The 19,963-nt window shown below is 41.0% G+C and overlaps 1 protein-coding gene across 1 annotated transcript; it reads right to left on the minus strand.

The window, feature by feature from the left end:
* Positions 1–1,841: 1,841 nt before the first annotated feature.
* Positions 1,842–18,765, minus strand: add3b (adducin 3 (gamma) b). The gene is made up of 15 exons (XM_072390855.1): positions 18,535–18,765; positions 17,470–17,700; positions 16,088–16,232; positions 15,342–15,493; positions 14,760–14,840; positions 11,699–11,848; positions 11,250–11,393; positions 9,435–9,533; positions 8,738–8,911; positions 6,893–7,153; positions 6,605–6,721; positions 4,972–5,061; positions 4,254–4,377; positions 3,630–3,725; positions 1,842–3,469 (listed from the first exon to the last, which is right to left on the minus strand). Exons 2-15 carry the CDS (start codon positions 17,668–17,670, stop codon positions 3,225–3,227), a joined length of 2,079 nt encoding a protein of 692 aa, XP_072246956.1. The 5' UTR covers positions 17,671–17,700; positions 18,535–18,765; the 3' UTR covers positions 1,842–3,224.
* Between the last annotated feature and the right edge of the window lie 1,198 nt (positions 18,766–19,963).

Here is a 19,963-nt window from a genome sequence, read left to right on the forward strand (position 1 = left end):
GGCATGTTTCAGTTCAAAGGACACAGCATTTTCATGACAGTGAAAATGGCCTCACTAATGTTTCAAGTTAACAACTATTTGGCAAAACTAACCTTGAAATTTTATTTTTCTTCTCTCTGGATGGTCCACCTCCATTGTCCTTTTTCGAAGATTAAGAAGTCATATCCCCCCACACTGTGAGGGCTGGAGGAGAACAGAGGGGAAAGGGACTGCCTTTATGAGGCCAGCCATGCGTGCAGGGCTGTGTTGTGCCTCCGAGACAATGGGTGCAGATGGCCGGCCCGCTGCAGATGTGGTCGGGCCTGTAACAGACGCTTGTAAGAGCGAACACCCTCCCATGAAGTTTGTATCAGCCGCCTGGCAAGGCCTGACTCACTGACAGATCTTGTCTGGATGCTAAGATGGAGACACACAGTTGCACGCAATCTTAACAACTGCTTAAAAATACATGTGTTTAAAAACACGTGTATTGTAAAAATTTTCTCATTTTTCCAGGATTTTCCATTTAAGTAAGTTTCAGCCACATCCCTGAAACAATATTAATGTAAACTCAGACCTCAGACCCAGCAGAGCTGCCTGTATGCTCAGTCAGCTCAACATGAACAGATAGTTCAGTGGGGGAGGGAAACTGACAGCGTTTCATCAGGAAAAGTCTCATCTGTGCTCTGAGACTTGTGTGCAGACTGACTGACTGCGCGTGCTGCACACTGATAGCGACGGAGTGGTAAGCTGACCCGCTGTAGGTTGGTGTAGAATGTGACCCCAACCAGAGTAATCTGAAAAGCCTGAGGATTACACCAGTGGCTCGGCTGTCACATTGGAGGTGAAGTCACACGGTGCTGGAGTGTGTAACAGAGTGTTTGTTAAAGAATGTGTCAAACACTCTACTGTGGTCTTACACTTCAGTGTTAAAGACATTTAGATGTTGTTGAGAGGGAAAATGCATGTACAGCAACACCATAGCTCCATTGCATAAAGATCTATCTATCTATCTGGTGTTTTTGTTTAGATCAGGGCCTCAGACGATGCATTGTGCAGAAGCAGTCTCCTGTTGTTTTAAGACAATAGCTGCACTTAACCCTGAGGTCACAGCACATGTGTCACCTGCTCTTTACTCTCTTTAGGACTGTCAGTACAGGGAAGACCTTTGACCTTTGTCAGCCCCACACGTAAATGTGTCAGGCACAAAAAACAAAAGGCTTGGGCCCTGACACTGGTTGTTGAGGAAAGTTGAGAAAGTTTCTTTCATGAGCACCTTGTCCATAGGGTAAAAAGATAATTTTTTAATGATTCTTACTGACTTACCAATGATTTGTTGATATAAAACTGTCCGCTGTCATACCTTGTCCTCCTCTGCATATCACTCATCAGGGCAGAGGTGTGTGTGTGTGGTTTGGGGATGGTGAAGGTACAGATCCTGCCACTCCCCCAACATGAACACCTGTTGGAGACACCAAATCCCTTCTTTGTCTCCAGAGCCCCCTTACACACCAGAGCCCCCTTCAGTGTATCACCATGACAACTACCATTCATATCATGGCCAAAGACTGATTATGCAGCTTCACACGGTCAATTATCACAGAACAGAGTGAGTGTATTGTTTTTTTTTGGAGGAGCAGACAGGGAACACTGTTCTTAGGAAAGCTTTTTGATTTGATATTGGAGTTGTTGTCTTGTCTGGTAGAGCTGGAAATTAAGCTTTTTCCACACATCAATACATTCAAGTCAAGTTTCACCTTTGAAATATATGTAAAAGTTCCTAAGAAGTTAAGAAACTAAGAAAGATAAGAAGCGATGGATTTAACCGGTTTATATGCAAGAAAGCAACAGAACAATTATGGAAGATATGCCAGCTTTTTATTACATCAGGTGGAAGGCAGATTTAAAGGACTGACACTGAGGCAGGGTGGCTGTGATGTAAAGCACCATGAAAAAAAAAACTCAGGCGATACAAATAGTAATGTAAACAACAGGGGGATACAAGCACTAGGCACAGAAATGACAAAAGTTATGCAATCTGTAAACACATGATTCTGTCCATGTTCAGTAAATATGGAACTTAATTATAAAGTAAAACTTAATCATACAAAAGCATGGTGTAAGGAGTGTTAGAATATTGTTATTAGATTGTACTGTCACATGTGTTTCATTAAGATTTGGTTTAACAAATAAAAAAAAAAGAAAAGAAAAACTTCACAAAAACAAAACTATTTACAAAAAGTTCACTCCCTTTGGGTTCAGACAACTCATTCACATTATTGACTGGGATGTAAATATATGATCATCTAGTATACTTCATGTCAAACTCTTTACACTGGCTAAGGAAAAAAAAGCTTTCCACAACATGTTGCCTTCACCGACAGTTTGGACAAAACTGCTCAAAACATCTATCCATTTAAGTTTTCTGTGATTCAGACTTGCCACTTTCATTGTCAACATCCAAAGATGTGGTGATTAAGAACAGTCAAACATCGTCAATCCTAAACATTACACAATGATCGTCACTTCACTGAACCCTCTCTGTTAGCCACAGTCAATTCCTTGACACAATTATAGTAAAGCAGCAACCATGGAAACAGCATACACATGTAACAACAACATGATTTATGACTGTATTATTAATCACAGCATGTTTAGTTTAAGACAAGTTACGCACTGTAAATGTGTCAAAACTATCAAATCCTTTAAGTAACTTTCAAACACTATGGTGGTATGTCTGTAATATAAACCCACATATATTATTACAAGAAACTATAACTATGATTATGTTTGGATAAAACTCGTACTTCTTACAAGGATAAACATTATGAAATCTAGCTATCTTCACCCACGATTACACTACTGTTATGACTGCAAAAATGAAAAGAAATTGTCAGTTTACATTCAATAATGTGTGCAAAAAAATTAAAAAAAATGATCCCCTCCAATCTGATGTAACTTTGTATGAACTACTAAGCTTTGTTCCTGTAAAACCCACTTTTAAACCCCATTGAAAATATGGGTAATAACCACAGAAATGCAGTTTTGCATTCACTTTTGATCTCTCTTTTTTAAAACTATTGAGCTCTCAGTGGTCAATCAAAAACACCCAGGAAAAATACTTGTTCATTGGCACATGTTGAAGGAACTTGGAATAATAGCTGTGGATAAAACAACCAAAATCATGAAGGATAACCAAGATGTTTTCCCCATAAAACAACTCATTTCTTTTAAAGAAAATGCATTTAGGCTTCTGTTTTTTCTTTCTTCTTGCTCTTCTTCAGGAATGAAGGAGTGCGGAACTTGTTCTTCTTTTTCTTTGGGGACTTAGTTTGGCTCTCTGGGGTCTGAGCACCTTCCGTCTTCTCCTTTGTTGTTATAGAGATTTCCACCGTTTCGGAAGTGCTCAAGCTCAGCTTGGATACCTCGACGCTCAGATCCTCCTCCACCTCCATCTCTGCCAAGTGGTCGTTCCCATTGGGTATGGTGTCTGTCAACAAATGAAACCAAGTCAGTGAAGAGGCCAATGAATAAGACAGCAGGTGCAATCACACAGACGCAGTTGTAATACTGAATTAAAGTATCCATTTCATTTGAGGGATATTGTGCCCTTTAACACAAAGTGAAATACCAGTTGACTTGCTAATTACCTTGTTTAGCTGGCGTCATTATGGGAGAGAGGGAGAGGGAAATAGTAGAGCCATCAAAAGTGATCATCTCATCAGCATCAGTGGCATCATCATCCTCTGTAAAAGGATTTAAGTCATAAAGGTCAGTAATCCATCAAAGGCGTCATCCTCCCTGCCTCATTAATGTCTGCACTCATTTTCATGGCACACTATCCAAAAGGTGTTGAGATACTGATACAGTCTGGACCAAAGCCATCCCTACACACATGCTTTTAGAATGGCAAACACTTCACTAACAAAAAAAACACTTGTTTCTCTCCTGTGCACTTCATCCTCATCTACAATTCATAACTAAGTCATGCAGTTTGACAAGACCGACGTCTTTGCAGCTCATCTCTCGTCATCCTGCGAGCAGACTTCATAGTGCAGAGGTAGAAAAAAAACGTGAACTCACAGCTTCAGCACTGCCTTATTTAGGGAAACGTCTTGTTTCTTTCCAACGTTTGCTCCAGGCAGGAAGCAAAGACTCTGGCTGGACTAATGAGCTACCTTGACTACAACTTAATCACTCACTTGTAATGTGGCTGCAATAAGAGCAAAGAGAAGACACAATCTTCCTAATACATGAAAGACGAGGATTAGTACCTTCTTGGCCTTGCTGCTTTCTTTCTACCAGGTTTTTGTATTCTTGTAGCACATTCTCTGTAAGTTCATTGAAAGGGTTGGGTGGAAGCGAGCGAGTCTGCTCCTCATCTTCAACGATGAAAGCCTGATAAAAGGGAGAATATACATTGTTATCATGGCCCCCTGATGTAACTGCTCATATGAACGAGTGAAGATAGTTAAAGCTTGTATATTTACAGTTTCATTGGCACAATCGTCAAATTAAAAATAACATTCTCTGAAAATTCAGTAAGAATTGATATTCTATTTTCTAACCTGAATTAAGATTTGTAAGGTTTTCAGCACGCTTTCTTAATTTAATGTTTTTCACGCTGAAAATAACAAAGCAAAAAGTGTGTGCATGTTTTCCCAAGCATAATAATGAAACAGAAACCGACACAAAGTCTCTTTAGCTTTTGATAAAGCACACCTTTGCTCCTTGGCCTGTCCTATTTCAAGCAAGACTGAAGAAATATGTCACTTTGGTTTTTAATATTTGACACAAGTTGAACGTCTTAATTTGAACGATGGCTTTGTGCAGGACTCTATGTTGCCATGGTGATTGCTCTGAATGTTTTTATATGTACAACAGTGTTTCAGACCATGTACATAAGAAATTTAGAGTAACTATGGTAACATGTACATGCATCATGAAATGTAACTGCACCTGTAACTTTATACAAATCATATATGTACTTACTGGTCCTGGTATGGTGTCCACAACAATGCCTGCTAGTAACTGAGATTTTGGTCCTGGAGTCATCTGGTCGCCTCTGTGCTGTTCTTTTATCTGAGCAAACGCATTTCAAACAATATATCATACTTGGTTCTAGAATTTGTTACATTATAAGGAGCATTTATGTAGCACGCTACATTTGCTAAAATTAGGTTTATTAGACATAGTGTCATTACGAACACTCAAAAAATGGCAGTACGATACATCCATCAGCTTTAAAAGCTCCTCTCCTATGTGAGTTACATAACTTTTATGGTTTCATCAATCTGTGGAAGAAATGTCCCTCAGACAATGGTGACTTTTGAGATAATGGCTTTTATGTTTGTGCTCTGTGTGAGTCAGACAAAGATGAAAGGCTGCAGATCAGAGCATTTAGTGTTGTTATACCTCATGATGCAAGCGAAAAAGACAGAGTAGGAAAGATTCTTCATTTGAAAGGTTAGATATTTTCAACCTCAAAATAGCAGCCAACTACCGTTTGCTAAGTAATGTTGGAGCAGCGTAATAACGGTGTGTGTCGTAATCTGAGCGGCTCTGTTGTGCACATATACGCTAATGAGTGTGATTTTCTACTGGTTAGTGCAGAGTAAGCAAACGTCCAGATTCTATTCCACAGAACAAACCCTGTTCCCTGGCTAAGAAAGCCTTGAGAAAAAAAGAGGTCAGACCACCGTGGTCTTGTGTTCTTGGAACAGACAGATCTATGAACTGCTGAACAGGCTACATGTTAGACTTCACTTTAAGTTCTGTTAAGCTTTTAGATTCTGCGGTCTAGTGTGACACTCTGCAAAAGTTTGTCAATTGCAACTTTAATGAGGCAATCTGTATGAATCATCATGAAAGCAGATATAATGAGAAATTAAAACTAGAGGTAGAACAATTAATCAGTCAGATATTTTGTCATTGATTGACAATCAGAAAGCTCAACCAAGTTGTATTTCATTAGATGCAAAAACAACAAACCAAATAACATGATACTGGCATTACGCACAGACAATCATCAGTTCCTCTCTTTCACCACCTGTCAAGATCCATGTTTACTTTTGAGCTTCTATCTGAAACCATAAGGTAAATGTATGCAGTTTGGACTTCCGTGCTAAAATGGTAAGAATCGTTGTCAGGTCAAAGCTATGAAGTCGCAGTTTCTACAGAAAGTGAGCATCAGGTTCATTCAAACTACTATCACACGTGCTACAGGCGCGCTTGTGATTTGATAGATTAATTAATCAGCCCTTTTTTATTTATTTTTTTGTTATTGCTATCCAAATATTGCATATTTTACAAGTTCCAGTCGTTCAGAGGCTTCTCTTTATCATTTTTCAAAGGGAAACTAATTATTTTGACCTTATGTTGTGTACTGAATTTTCACTGTTATTCTGTAGACAAAATGATCGATATATTGACAATAATTATCTGATTTAATTGATGATGAAGACAATCGCCTCCAAATCTACAAGTCAGAACATTATAGTTGCTCTTTATGGTTTACAAACAGTAAAGCACCTGAATATATAATGAGAAAATTCAACATGAAGACAAAAAGAACAAAGTCTGTAACATGTGGAGGTAATGCAGTGAAGTAAAGTTTTCCACTGACCCGGTTCCTCTTATCCAAAACCTCACTTGGATTAGTGTTTAGTGGGACAAACTGGTTAGGATCCTCGATCTTTATTGGGGTCCCAACGCTGTTTCCTGGCTGGGAGGACTTCATCCACTAAGAGAAAAAAAAGTTTGAAGAAGAAAAAAAGATTAATAACAAACACTAAAACCTTTTAAAGAAGCTTTCACCAAACATACCACAAGAGGGCAGAATAATACAAAGGAATGGCGGCTCCTCTGCCAGTTCAGGAGAGGAGTACAGTTAATTAAATAAATGTCCATATACCATGGTTTTTGTCCTGGGGCTGACATCCCCGCTGGGTGACTGTTCAGGAACATTGACCTTCAAGTAACTGTTGGGTGAGTTGAGCCACCGGGTCCTTTCTCTCTGCTGTTTCTGCGCCATAAATTTGAAGGGGCTGCGCAGACCGAGCTCACCGTCCTCCGGCGGCACAGCTGACACCGTGGCAGGGATTTCCACGTCGTTCTTAGAGCGGGGTTTCTCACGGACGACGGGGTGCCGGTAAGAGTAGCCTGTTCTGTATCCCTAATAGGTCACCCAGAAAGGAAACATAATTGTAAGATGCAAACTGGACCACTGTCCTTTGCCAGAAGGGAAACTAACATTTCTCATTGCTCTTCAGTATTCAAGAAACAGATCAAATTGGAGATGAGAAAAATACAAAAAAACCCCATAAAAATGCAAACAATTTACAGGCCACCCAACATCCATTTACAAACTGCTTTTAAGTCCGTAAACAACACAATATATACAAAGAGTGCTTTTACAGATTTCAAAGGGGTAAAAAATGCTTTTTTTTCTGGTTTGTGAACAATGCATCAGAAACCGAGAGAAACTACTGATGGGATCTCGCAGTCAGTACAAAGTGTACTCAGTGCAGTAGCACAATCAAAAAATAATAAAGACTGGAACTTCTGCACAGACAATATGTCAAGTTTGCCACAATAACAAAACCTTGCATCAGGCTTTGATGGCCACAGCGCGAGTTCTTTATCTTCACAGGAATGTTCACTGGAGCCTTAACCACCAAACAGTTTAAATGTGACTGAAACAGTGAACATACATAAAATACTGAATACAGCAGTTGAAGCTTTTGTATACTTTTCTGCAAAGACTACAAGTTCACAAGAACTACCACGAGTTTATTTCTGTGGGACTGCTGACTTCATTAACGGTGGAACAGATTTCTTTTTGAATATAATGAACGGCTGGAGGATTTTGGCTGGATTCACATGTCAGGGTTTCGAGCGCCTCGCTTCTCATTTACTTTGACAGCGGTGATGTCTCGCGCTGCCGACTTGATTTCTGGGTCCATTGCTTCGCTTTGCTGGCGTAGTTTGCAGTGGAAAGTTGAGAACGGTTCAGATTTTTCAAGTGGCAGAGGAGGCGCTAGCCAATCAAATAATGTGAAGAATTGTGAGTCCGATCTTGGGACTGACGTGGAATCATTTCTGACTCATCCCAACTAACAAACTCCAGCTTTCTCGCTGGGAAGGTCAGACCTTCAGTTAGAGCAGCTGAACTCGCACCTGCACCAAAAAAAGTCTCGGAGAAAACGCCAAATCCAAATTGAGTGTACTACGATCCTTCCACTAAGTGAATTTGTGGTCTGTGTGGCTTTAACCGCCTTCAGCATGCCTCACCATCTGGAAGCTATGATTGAGGGGATGGCTACGAGCACACAGAGTTAACACAGCTGCAGCCTGCTAGAGCCACAGTTGTTAGCGAGTAGCACTCAGACAGTCTGACATCTTCTCAGTCCACGGAACGTGCCGGGACCAGGCCATTATCAGCGTGGTTAAAATAGCTTGGTGCACAGATATCTTTGCTGTTGGAATAAGATAAGCCGACAGCAGCCTGTTCGCCTCAAAGCACAGTTCACTAGACTCAACACGCTCTCACAGTAATTACAATAACATCTATATTGTAGTGAGAGATAGTACTCCTGGAGACGGCAAAACTCACGCGATATGACTCAACTTTTGAAAAAGATTAACAAACACACATCTACTGTCATTGTGTTCTCTAATCAGGCACTTCCTGAGGCAGCACCAGAGACAGGAAACAGAAGACAACATGAGTAAAGGACACAGGTCAGGGTTTGCTCACCAGGTTGTCCAGCATCCTCATGAAGGACTCGAACTCAGCCTCACCCACTCTCCACTTGACCTCATTGTCCATCACCACCCCGGCAGCAATCACTGCCTGCGTCAGGGGTTTAAACTTCTCCCTGTCCAGGAGCACAAGGTTGTCCAAGCTGCCTGAGCACCTCAAAGCATTCACCTAAGCAAAGGCATTTGATTATTAATTATTGAGCTGCTGGTACAGTGTCTACATCGGGTCATAATTATTCTGTTCAAACAGATCAACATACAATAGGTGCAGATGTTTTACGAGCAATGTATGCAGTGAACGTTCATTCTAAAAAAGTGAATGTAAATGCTTCTTTCATTTCAAAAGAGTTCAAATGTAATATGTAAAACAAGTACAGTCCAAGAACAATGATGTCTCATGTACATTTTATCTATAATGTCCAAACATCCTGCATGCTCATTAGCAGCTGTGTCCTCCATCTCAGACACTGCCTTTGTCGTTAAAATTATGACAAAGTTTTACTAACAGACACACAGCATTTCTCCAGGTGAATGATGGGAAAAATAAACATCACTGATTCACACAAATAAAGCTAAAGAGTGTTAAGTTTGTCAAGCGTGGCCAGACTCAAATTGCTTTGACTCAAATGGTTGATTTACAATTCTTTACCCTGCAGCAGGTAGAGCAAAGACGACATGTCACGTTTTTATACCTGGATTTCACAGGCTTGTTGTGAGTGGTACACATAGTGAAAAGCTTCCTCTACTGTTTCTCCTAAAGCGAGCAGCCCGTGGTTCCTCAGAATCATCACCTGAAAGCACACGGAGCATTCGTATTAATTATTCAATGCACTGAAGAAATCCATTCAAATCAGTGCTCATTCACACAACCAGACACACGGCGTTATGGAAGATGTTCCCTCATCATCATGCTTCTCTTGGGATGACACACGTGTGGAATCTTAAAGCAAAAGCACACCGGAAAACAAGATGCACTGCTTGTTGTGCTGACCGGACATGTGCGCCTGTGTAATCAGTTTCTATTAAGACAAACGTAGAGATCTGACAATATTATAACATTGATGATTTTATGTTGGTCTTTAATCTTTATTTCAGAGAAAAAGAGGTAGTAAATGGACAATATTCTATTATAACCCTTTATATTGTTATTCAAATGGTCTGACAGTGAACTACACTGAGAGAGTCCTCCTCTTCGGTTGGTTTTCAGGCTTGAGAAAGAAAACAAAGACTTGTTCCTACTGGCATTCTTTTTGATTTCTCACCAAATGCAGAAGTCCATGCATGCCTTAAGATGATGGACAATGATGCAAAGTGGCTATTTTTGTGTTGCTACAGTACTGCAAAGCAACACACACACAAAAAAAAAAAAAACTCCACAAGTCTTTCTTTGATTTCCCCCTACTGCTGATAAACCAAATAAATCACTGGTTGTGCAACAATTAGGACAATTAAGACAACACTCATTAGTCCTACGACATTACAACAGAACACAGTCAAGCAGACTAGGAAGCAATGGCCACAACTTTGACAAAAAATCCTAACTAAAATAGGAGTTCGGACCCATTTGTGGTGCATGTACTGTATGTTTTGTGTTGGAGGTCTGCAAACACACACCAACGAAATCATGTAATGTACATATTCATTTTTTGCTGACGTTTGCAGCAGTTTCTTTAATTCTTGTGTTGGTGCTGTTGTTGGCTTTTTGGTGGTATAAAACTAAAGGGTTGAAAAAGCTGATTTAGTTACTGTAGGAGAAAGCCAGGCCTGTTGTTTTTCCAGCTTAGCTAACGAGCTGTTGGCTTCAATATACGGATCAGAGTAAAGCACTGTTCTTACTAATTTAAGCTTTGGTCAAGTTAGGAAGTGGGTATCCATCTGCTCCTATCTCACCCAACACAGATGCTATCCTCCAAAAAGCTAACAGTGCAAAGCCCTGAGAGATGACTCAACATGACAGATGACTCGAATGTTTACTGGTTCAACACCAGCTTTAACTGGAGGGGGCGGGGGGGTGATCTAAGAGGATGAAATGAGAAAAACAACGAAGACTGATGGAGCATGGGTGAAGAGCTCAGACAACAGCTTCATTAGATATCGTCAAACCTCACAAGTAACTATTTACTGTATATCCAATTTATATTACTGAAGTATACAACTAAGTGTAGAACTCACAAATTTCACAAATTATCTTGGGGATCGATAAAGTATTTATTTAATATCTGTCAATCTCAGTTTGTTTTATAGGGAGTAATAATTTCAGAGGATATCTTTTTGACTGAGATCAGTGATGTCCTGGAGTCTGCTTGTTGTTCACCACAATCATGACAGAACCCAAGAAAGTCTGAATCCAGCTACAAAGTACAAAACATGTAAAAACCCCTAGTCTGACATTTCAACAAAATTAGACCAAATCCGACACAGGTCGGACACTTCGAAGATCATTTGTGTACGATACAATAAGCCAAACCCGTGCCATGTGAAGCCCGCAACTAAGGTACTAACAGTACCTTGGCAGTCGGGCCCAGAGCCTTCTGAAACTCCACCTTCTCCTCTTTATTATCCAGGCTGCCATGGTAACCAAAGGAGCTCACTTCTCCCAGAAGCAAAGCCTCCTGGGTAATGGGCAGGATTCCACATTTCATCGAGGACACCTGTTAACGTGGGATAAAAACAACTGAGACTGTGACGCACCAGCATCTCCACAGAGGTACAGCCTTTGCTTTCAGGCTTAATAAAAACACAGTTATAAAGCAACGTGCGCTGTGCATTTTACAGCCACGCTTCAAAGAAGATGGTAAAAATGCATTTTGGCGCGTCTGCATCTAAAATAATGAGGCATGCATGAGGCTGCCCTTAAATCGGCTGTCGTCCTCTGGTGCAGAATAAGCTTTTAACAGCAGCTTTAATGCTGTGATTAAAATTTGGCTCATTTAACATTTGCCTGAGGCATACTTACGGCAGCTGTAGCTGGGGTATGTATATGGATGATGCATCTCACATCAGGGCGCATTGAGTAAATGGCAGCATGAGGAGCAAATCCAAAATGGTCGATGCCCAATTCAGTAGAACCCTGGTCCACAACGTCACCAATTATATTTACTTTCACCTGCACATGACAGAAAAAAACCCCCAGCAAAGTTAAAAGTGTGATGAATGACTATTTTACTGCACATACACATACCACGAGGCCTATAAAGATGAATGCATTTTTCTCCACATGGAACATTTGTCAGATCTTTTTTGAGGCATTATTTTGGATATATGCCAACCATGTGTGCAAACCTTCTCGTGGACAATCTAATTCTTCTCCAGCTTGTTGTGGCGGTCTACATCATGTCACCCACATATGTTCGAGCTTGTGTGCAACATGTAAAAACACTAACTCTCAGGCCGCAGAGCTTTCCATAAGTGCCAGCTGGAATTGTCATCTGAAGCAATGCAAATGTGATGATATAAAAATGTTAATACCAGGAACACAACACAATTCTATTTTCTGCACAGACAGCGAATGTTTCTATTAACTACTTCTTGCGGAGACAATTGGAGGCGGCAACTTTACGACCGCACAGTAAGCATTAAAAAGTTCACTGAAGGCACAGCGCTTTCTATAAACGCCACTCAAGACATTTATGGGCTTAATGAATCAACAAATTAATGAATGATCGGTATTTACATGGCACCTTTATGGCAGGGCCATCTATAAGAAGAACTGCAAACACACACAAAAAAAAAGAGACGAGGAGCAGAATGCAAAAAACATGGAGCAGCTCAGCAGGGTGCAGATTTGCATGGACTCTGATTATAGTCAAGAAGGAAAAGAAATGACTAAAGGTTGTATCTTTCCATGATTTCACTCAAGTGATACATGTTTTGATATTTTATAGATAATTTTAGCTTAGACTAATCAAAAACATATTTTCTCATTTTAAAAAAAAGCTTTGCATGCCATGATGATAATTCACTATGTTAGAGTCTGGTAAGAAAACTGGAAAATTGGAAAAATATCATCTTTAGGATATTTAGCATATTTATGATCAATTTTTGTGGCGTTAGAATCTGACAGACATCACAGAATTTGGGCTTTTGCAACTCTTAAGGGGGGGCAGAGCTCAATCAGTGCCCACTTTTGCCGATAAGGCGACTATGCCTGGAAACACCCAGCATTATAAATGGTGGTTCTCATTCACGAAAAGCGCTTCTCACTATGTGAATTCACTCTATGTGCTCAGCAATTTTTCTTTCAATCATTCAATGATAAGCATATCAGGTATTTTAGGATTCATGGTCATGTCAAAGTCTTGTCAAGCAGGGGTGAGGCCAGACAGGAAGGGGCCTCTGCTAAAATCTGGCTGGCCCCTGAAATGCCCCTGTCCAATCACTGGTGGATTTCCTCTATAAACACTTCTGACACCTACAGTTAAGCTGTGTTTCTATCCCGTGGGAAATATGACAAAAAAAAATCAATAAAGGAAAGAAAATCCAACTTGGATCTTGATAAAAGAGGGTTGATAAGGAGAAACAGCAATTCTGGATGGACGGGAAGGCAGAATGACGTCATCTTCCATTTGAAATTGGTAGCTATTGAAAAAATACCTTTTCTAAAAATCTACCTGTTATTAGTATAATTTCAAGCTTGAACAAAGAGTTAGCAAATTGAAAAGAACAGCAGGTCAAATGCATAAACACCTTTACTGACTGGATGCTGGGCATAGCCCCTTCTTTTTTAAATGTTGTCCCATATGTGGCCCCTGGAAAAATTTGAGATCCACCATGGAGTAGAAGATGACCACTCTAGCGCCCGAGCCACGGCTTCCCCTGATTCTAATACTCAATCTTTGCATAGTACTGCGCAATTACTCCCTTTTTTTAATTACAATTTTAGTTAACAATTTTAACAATTTAGATAATAATAAAACCCAAAGAACTTCATCTTGCGACGACGCTCTAATTTGTTTCTCTGCTGCTATAAATCCAGTGCATCCCTTTCATTCAGTGCAGTGCGCGTTTGTCCTTGTTTAGTTCAGCTCCAACCAAGATATTGGTAAGAGAACCTTCAAAGGCCAATTATACATGGCAAAAGCGCTGACGCAAGCAGCTCTGGCCCCCCCGCAGTAACACAAGTGATCCTGTTATATGGAGAAATGTGTCCCTGTAGACCAGCACCTACTGAGCGAGGTATAGACCACATGCGCACAACAAATGTAGCCCGTGGACAAGTCCGTGTGGTCTCTCAAATTGCTGAGTGCACAGATGCATGCGCACACACTCTCTGATGACGGCATTTACATGCACATCCCACTGAAGCCTCCAGCCGTAGCGGATGCATACAGTGTAAGAGCCCTGTTAGTCAACATGTTGGTTCAAGAGTACGATGAGGAACAACAAATACAAGTATTTTACTTTGCCATTTAGCCAGACCACTGTTCATATCCTAGTATACATGCATGTGAGTGGAACTGAGTTATTCATGCTGTCGTACGTGTGAAAAAACATTCAAGACATTCTGCTTCTTCTAATGTTCTCTATGGAAAATCAGTGTACTCGCAAGTTTAGCAGAATTCACCGTAGAGACGTCGTCTTTAAGTTATTTGAATGGTGACTTTGTCAGATAATGCTGCGGTTATGAAATCAACATTTTATTAAAGCAGAGGGACTGCCTGGAAATGCTTTAAGTGAACACACGTGTAGTCCTAACTGTCTGTTCTCAGTCACAATGTCTGACGCATCTGACAAAAGAAACGGAAAAAGATGTGAATAAGGGCAGCTTCAGTGGGATTTCTTTCTGTGTTTATAGACTTGATTGATCAGTCCAACATACTAACATGTATTTTTTTGTCTAATTAACTTGATAATTTGACTTTTTCTAGCATCATATAAAGATGCTTACAGCCAGACTGATTTGAACATGCGTGTGAAACAGATCAAGAATATGTCCAGATGAGGTGTGTATGAACACAGACAGTATTAACATAAAGTGTGATTGATAATAGAACAGCCAAAACGGCCATTGTTCTCACCAAATTTGCTGCTGTCACTTCGGCGAAAGACAGCCCTCGTGGACTGATAAGAATATGGTCCTGCTCCTTGCTGACTCGTACCTGAGACAAAATGGACACATTAGTAAACTCGCTTATCAAGGCAACAATACAATGAACTGCAAGAGAAAATTCCAACATTTGTAAACGTTCAGCAGGAAATTAATTAACAGTCAAACAGCAGTGCTGCCATGGGAGATTAACGATGTACACTTAAATAAAGGTTAGCAGCTACTAAGGGAAACTGGAAAAAAAATAAAACCAGCGGGCTTGATGGATATGATTTAAGAGGCTTTGTCTTTGAGGAAAATCTGCGCTTCGTATCTTGATATCTCAGCTGTTAATGAAATATTTCACTGTGACTTTCTTTCTTTTGGAAGTGTTTCTCATTCACATAACTTATATTTCTATACCATAAATAATGAATACTTTCAGAAAATAAAGAAGCATTCCTCCTTAAGTCCTTTAGGAGCTGGAGAACATGAGGCTCACATAAAGAAACAAATCTTGTGCTGCATAAATAAGCAGGTGTGCACTGGAGCGTGACAATGAAGCTGTACTCACGGTAATGTAGGAGCTTGTAAAACGAGCCCAGCTGAAGAGGTCAACCAGCCTGTAGAGGCTAGAAAGCCTGCAACGACTCTGTTTCTCCCCTTTGGCAAAGGAGGGAGACTCTGTGCCGTACAAATCATTGACTGGAGCCACCATCCCAAAGCCTGCCACAAGACATAACATCATCAGTATATTACATTACATATTATATCTGGATTCAAAACATTTGTAAGGATGTTTACGATTTGCTTCCACTGTATATAGAGTTAAACATCCAGGGAACTTGAGTCTCTACAGCTGATGGTTAAAAAGGGCCTGTCTGAGAAATACTCCACATGAAAACGACGGGTATTTTTGGACTCTAATGCCTTATAAGGACATTAGTGATACTGAAACTGATCTTTTACAGCCACTTTGGCTTTTTAAAAGAGCTGTTCATCTCAACAACTTCTCAGTCATAGTTTGCCTGTGAAAAACACAAGGCAAACAGGTCACACAAACATGGTTACCACTGCAAACTGCAATAATTCATTAGTATGGCTGGTCATGAGGGCTGCTTAACGAGAACACTGACAACAGAGAATGCAGTCAACAACTTTCTGCTTTTTCTGCAGTTTCAGGGTAGCTGAGAGTCACAAGAGTCTGAGAGTTCAGTCAAACAATGAGGATTATCACCCTGCATAATGCACACAGGCAGATGGTACACATTGAGTGACAATCGGGCCCAAAGATATATCTGCACAAACACTGCCACTCACTAATGGGCGAAGTCAAAGGGCCAGCCCCTCCCACTGTACTGGCCATGACCAGGTCAGCAATCTGTCTCAGTGCCAGAAGACCTGATGGGTTGTTGCCCTTCGTCAGCTGGTCCTGAATCATGCCTTCCAGCTCATCCTTAAATACCTGTAAACAAAGAAGATAGAAGGAAAAAAACTCCATCGTAAAGTTCCAATATCCTAGCAACTAATATATACATAACCTCAAGCTCATTCCAGCACCTCCTGAGGATGTGTCAGGGAGCCCAGTGTGCTGTCAGACACTCTTTATAACAACTGTACACAAATCACCAAAGGCAACACAAAAAGCTCTTTGTGTGTGTAAGAAAAGGGGGCTTCATTAAAAGCAGGGAGCCGCATTAAACCTGACCATCAATTTTTGTACCAAGATTGGCATGTGAATCTTGAAACAGGACTATTTTCATGCGAGCTGCAGTTAAGCTCTGGCATTCTGCTTCATCTGTCCACGGTTCCCATGGTGATGAGATGAGTTCCACTTGTTGGGTCTGTTATGCAATCGCAGATGAGTGTGGGCTCGTCTTATTTCCATGCACTGGCATGTGTGCATTACACCTTCCTGTACTTCATCTAACAACACTGCACTGCCTCTATTGTTTTGTCGTCTGTCTGTCACAGGTCAATAAATTATAACTAAATCTCTGCAGTCGTTACACAGCATCACAAATTGCATGCATCCTTTAAAAGGCAGGACTAACTTGAATGCCTCGGCATAGGTTGCACATCGAAAAGAAGTGCAACAAAGGATTGTGTCCTAAAATTTTTGGTTTTGACCCGATCATTAGTTCAAAACCCAAAGAAGCTCGACATAATATGGAGAAAAAAGAGTGGATATTAAATTCTGATTGGCCCCAATGAGAGAATGCTTGTCATTTTCACTTGAAAAACATCTTGATGATCGTGTGTGTGTGTGTGTGTGTAGTGATTAAATTACCTGCCTCTACAGTAACAGATTTACACTGTGTTTATAATAGATTTCTTAGAAAATGCAGCCTGGCTACCTTTAGAAATAACTTAACAATGCATTCAAACAGATCATAGTTAAACACAACAGGAACACACTGATGGAAGCTTGTGTGTGACTCTTGCACCTTTTATTTCCAGCTCTATCTACGCATTAATATTATACTTGCTCTAAAGCTGGAACAATTACACTGATTCAAACTTTCATAGAAAAATCACAGTAAAAATCTATCTAAGTGCAGCAGCATATTTGAAAAAAAAAATACCTTACATAAACAGGAAAAAAAGCAATGCATTTCAGTGCCTCTCTGGTTTCAGGCATTACTCATGCACAGAAAGCTTCTGTGTAGGAGGGCACTCATACAGAGCTGCGGGCTACATACTGGACTCTGCAGGATCTGGGTGACCCGCTTCTTCTGCTCCATCATGTTGAAATCCTGCCTCAGGTCCGGCGACATGTTCCTGCTCCGAAGGTACTCTGGGTCACTCTCGTCCACACGGTCAAAGTAGCGCTCCTTGGAGTCGTTGCTGGACAGGGACAGGGTCAGAGACCCCGCAGTATGTCTCACATCCACCAAACTCATGTCCTCACTGTAAGGCCTCCTACGCTGCCTCTGGAAGAGAGGAGAAAGCAGCACAGTTCACCTCAAACTCAGACTGTCAAGGCAGAGGATGTCGGTTCAGCTGAAAATACTGTATGGGTGCAACGCTGCTGTGACTCATGTAATTACACAGATAAAGACAAAAGAGAGAGAACGTTGTTGTGTGATTGATGCTGCTTTTGAGTGCATAGCTGTTGATGTGCAAAAATTATGAGTTAGTCACAGCTGCTTTGAACGTGATGCAGGGATTTCTCCTCGGAATAAGTACAGTATAATAACACAACATGCATGTGTACATGTTACCTCTTAAGCACTCACAACAACCAGCAACTCCGTCTCACGTGCATTAATTATGCAGCACTTTCAGAAACAAAGTTCAAAAACTAGTTCCTTGCACAGATGGAGGGCATCTCACATTGTGAGAGATGAGAGTAGCTTCCCAATTCTCATTGGTAAAGAAAACGCTGAAAAGCATGGTCGTCGGTAAACAAAGGTAGGCCTCATGCAAATGAGCTCCTCTGAAAGGCAGTTAGCACCTTTAGTGCACAGTAACCTCTGGATGTGGGGGTGGAGGGACAAGCAGGGGACACAGCCTGGGCTGCGTTACATTAGGCCTGGACATGAAGTTGTTCCACTTTATTAAACCAAAGTAACGCTCCCAGTGCAGGTTTAGCAGCACTTTGTTACTATATCACTCGATGCAAGGCATCACATTACAACCGTAAACCATTTGCAAATAAAAGTCACGCACAAGAGAGTAGATCGACTGAAGCTACAATGCTGAGTAAAAAAACAAGCGAGGACTTGAACTTTCGCATCCATCTGATAGTATAAATTCAAAATTACCTGAAACAAAGTGCCCTTAACTGCCTCTGGACGACGTGATGTTGAATTTCTCTCGACAGAAACGTGGATAAATGTGAACCGCACGGATGTTATTCCCAACTCGGATACATTGTGAGGAAATAGCTTGCAAAGCGCAAGTTGTGCAGCTACAGTTTCCAGACGGAGCAGACTGCCCGCAGCGGGTAAGTAGTGAGTTGAAGAGTGAAGAGTGGCTGCATGGAGGAGGACGTGGGTGTGTTTGTGTGGGAAAAGGGAAAACCGACCATGTGACTTCACTTATCCACCCACTAGGCCTTGTGTATTCAGTGGGACAAAAGCGCGGCCGCGCAGGACCAGTTCTTTACAACTCTGCAGGAGCTCTCCTGTAATATTCCAGGGTGAGCTTGCAGGTTGTCGGTCTGTCTCGCGGATCCCGAAATATGCCCAAATTAACTTGTTGCAGAATTGCAACGTTTTTGGTTTTCTTATATTTATACGCTTCTCTCTTTCACCGTCTCTATATTCGTGATTAATTAACTCCTGCTACTTCATTTTTTTGCAAAGAACCCAGGCTCTTTAAATTAGCAGCTCCGGTAGGTTTCTTCTAAGCCCGGAAGCCCAGCCATATCAACGCAAAGTGCTTCAAAGCAAGAACAAGCACTTCGCTCCAAAAGTTTCCCTCCATACAGGATGTTGTACACGGAGATCAATGGATCACAGATGTTGTGCAAAGAGCAAAGACGTACTTATATCTGATCATTTGCACTACTAGAAGCACTGATTGTTTGGCATGTGCCAAACATACATCACTCTATCAAACATAATCTGCATTGCTTCTTCACTTCTTGTACTTTCACAGGTAATATGACCGTCATTAGTTGTGTGGACTTTGTTTTCATGGAAATCAAAACTATCAATCGAATATTAAAATAGTGATAATAAGACCAGTTCCTGGAGCCTCTTGTGTTCGTAAACCTCTTGCATGGTGCTTTCCTTCAAGTTTGTTCTCTCTCCCTTAACAGGAAACAAGACCAAGATAAAGAGCATGTGAAGCTGTACAGATTTATCTTGAAAAGAACAGAGATCCAGTTTTTTCCTGCCACCTCTCCCCTCTTTTCTGTCATGCAGGTCAGTCTCTGCAGAGAGCTTTGTAGTTCTATTCAAATGCGCTCCATATTAAGTGACCGCAACTCTGGAATCTTTCACTTTCTCAACACACTGCCCTTGTACCATGCAGAGTCATAACCCCTTTAATCACACACAATCAGACTCACTCAGACCTATATCTAGATTTGGGGAGTAAGGGGTACAAGGATTGGATCACTGACTGACATAACAATTCCAGGAAACAGAGTCTGGGAGGTGGGGCCGAGATGTGGACATATGGGTTGATGTAATGAAAAGCAGAGCTTTCTCACTCTGGAGCAGTGTGACCCCTCAAACCCAAAAG

Source organism: Leuresthes tenuis, unplaced genomic scaffold, assembly GCF_036924035.1.
Source record: "Leuresthes tenuis unplaced genomic scaffold, fLeuTen1.0.hap1 SCAF_8, whole genome shotgun sequence".
Classification (NCBI taxonomy): Eukaryota; Metazoa; Chordata; class Actinopteri; order Atheriniformes; family Atherinopsidae; genus Leuresthes; species Leuresthes tenuis.

Coding starts and splice junctions, on each gene's coding strand:
- add3b (XM_072390855.1), bottom strand. CDS start 17,670: ATGAGTTTGGTGGATGTGAGACATACTGCGGGGTCTCTGACCCTGTCC. Junction 8,912..9,434: donor AACAAGCCTGTGAAATCCAG/GTATAAAAACGT, acceptor GCCTTTGCTTAG/GTGAATGCTTTGAGGTGCTC. Junction 7,154..8,737: donor TGAGGATGCTGGACAACCTG/GTGAGCAAACCC, acceptor GTGACCTATTAG/GGATACAGAACAGGCTACTC.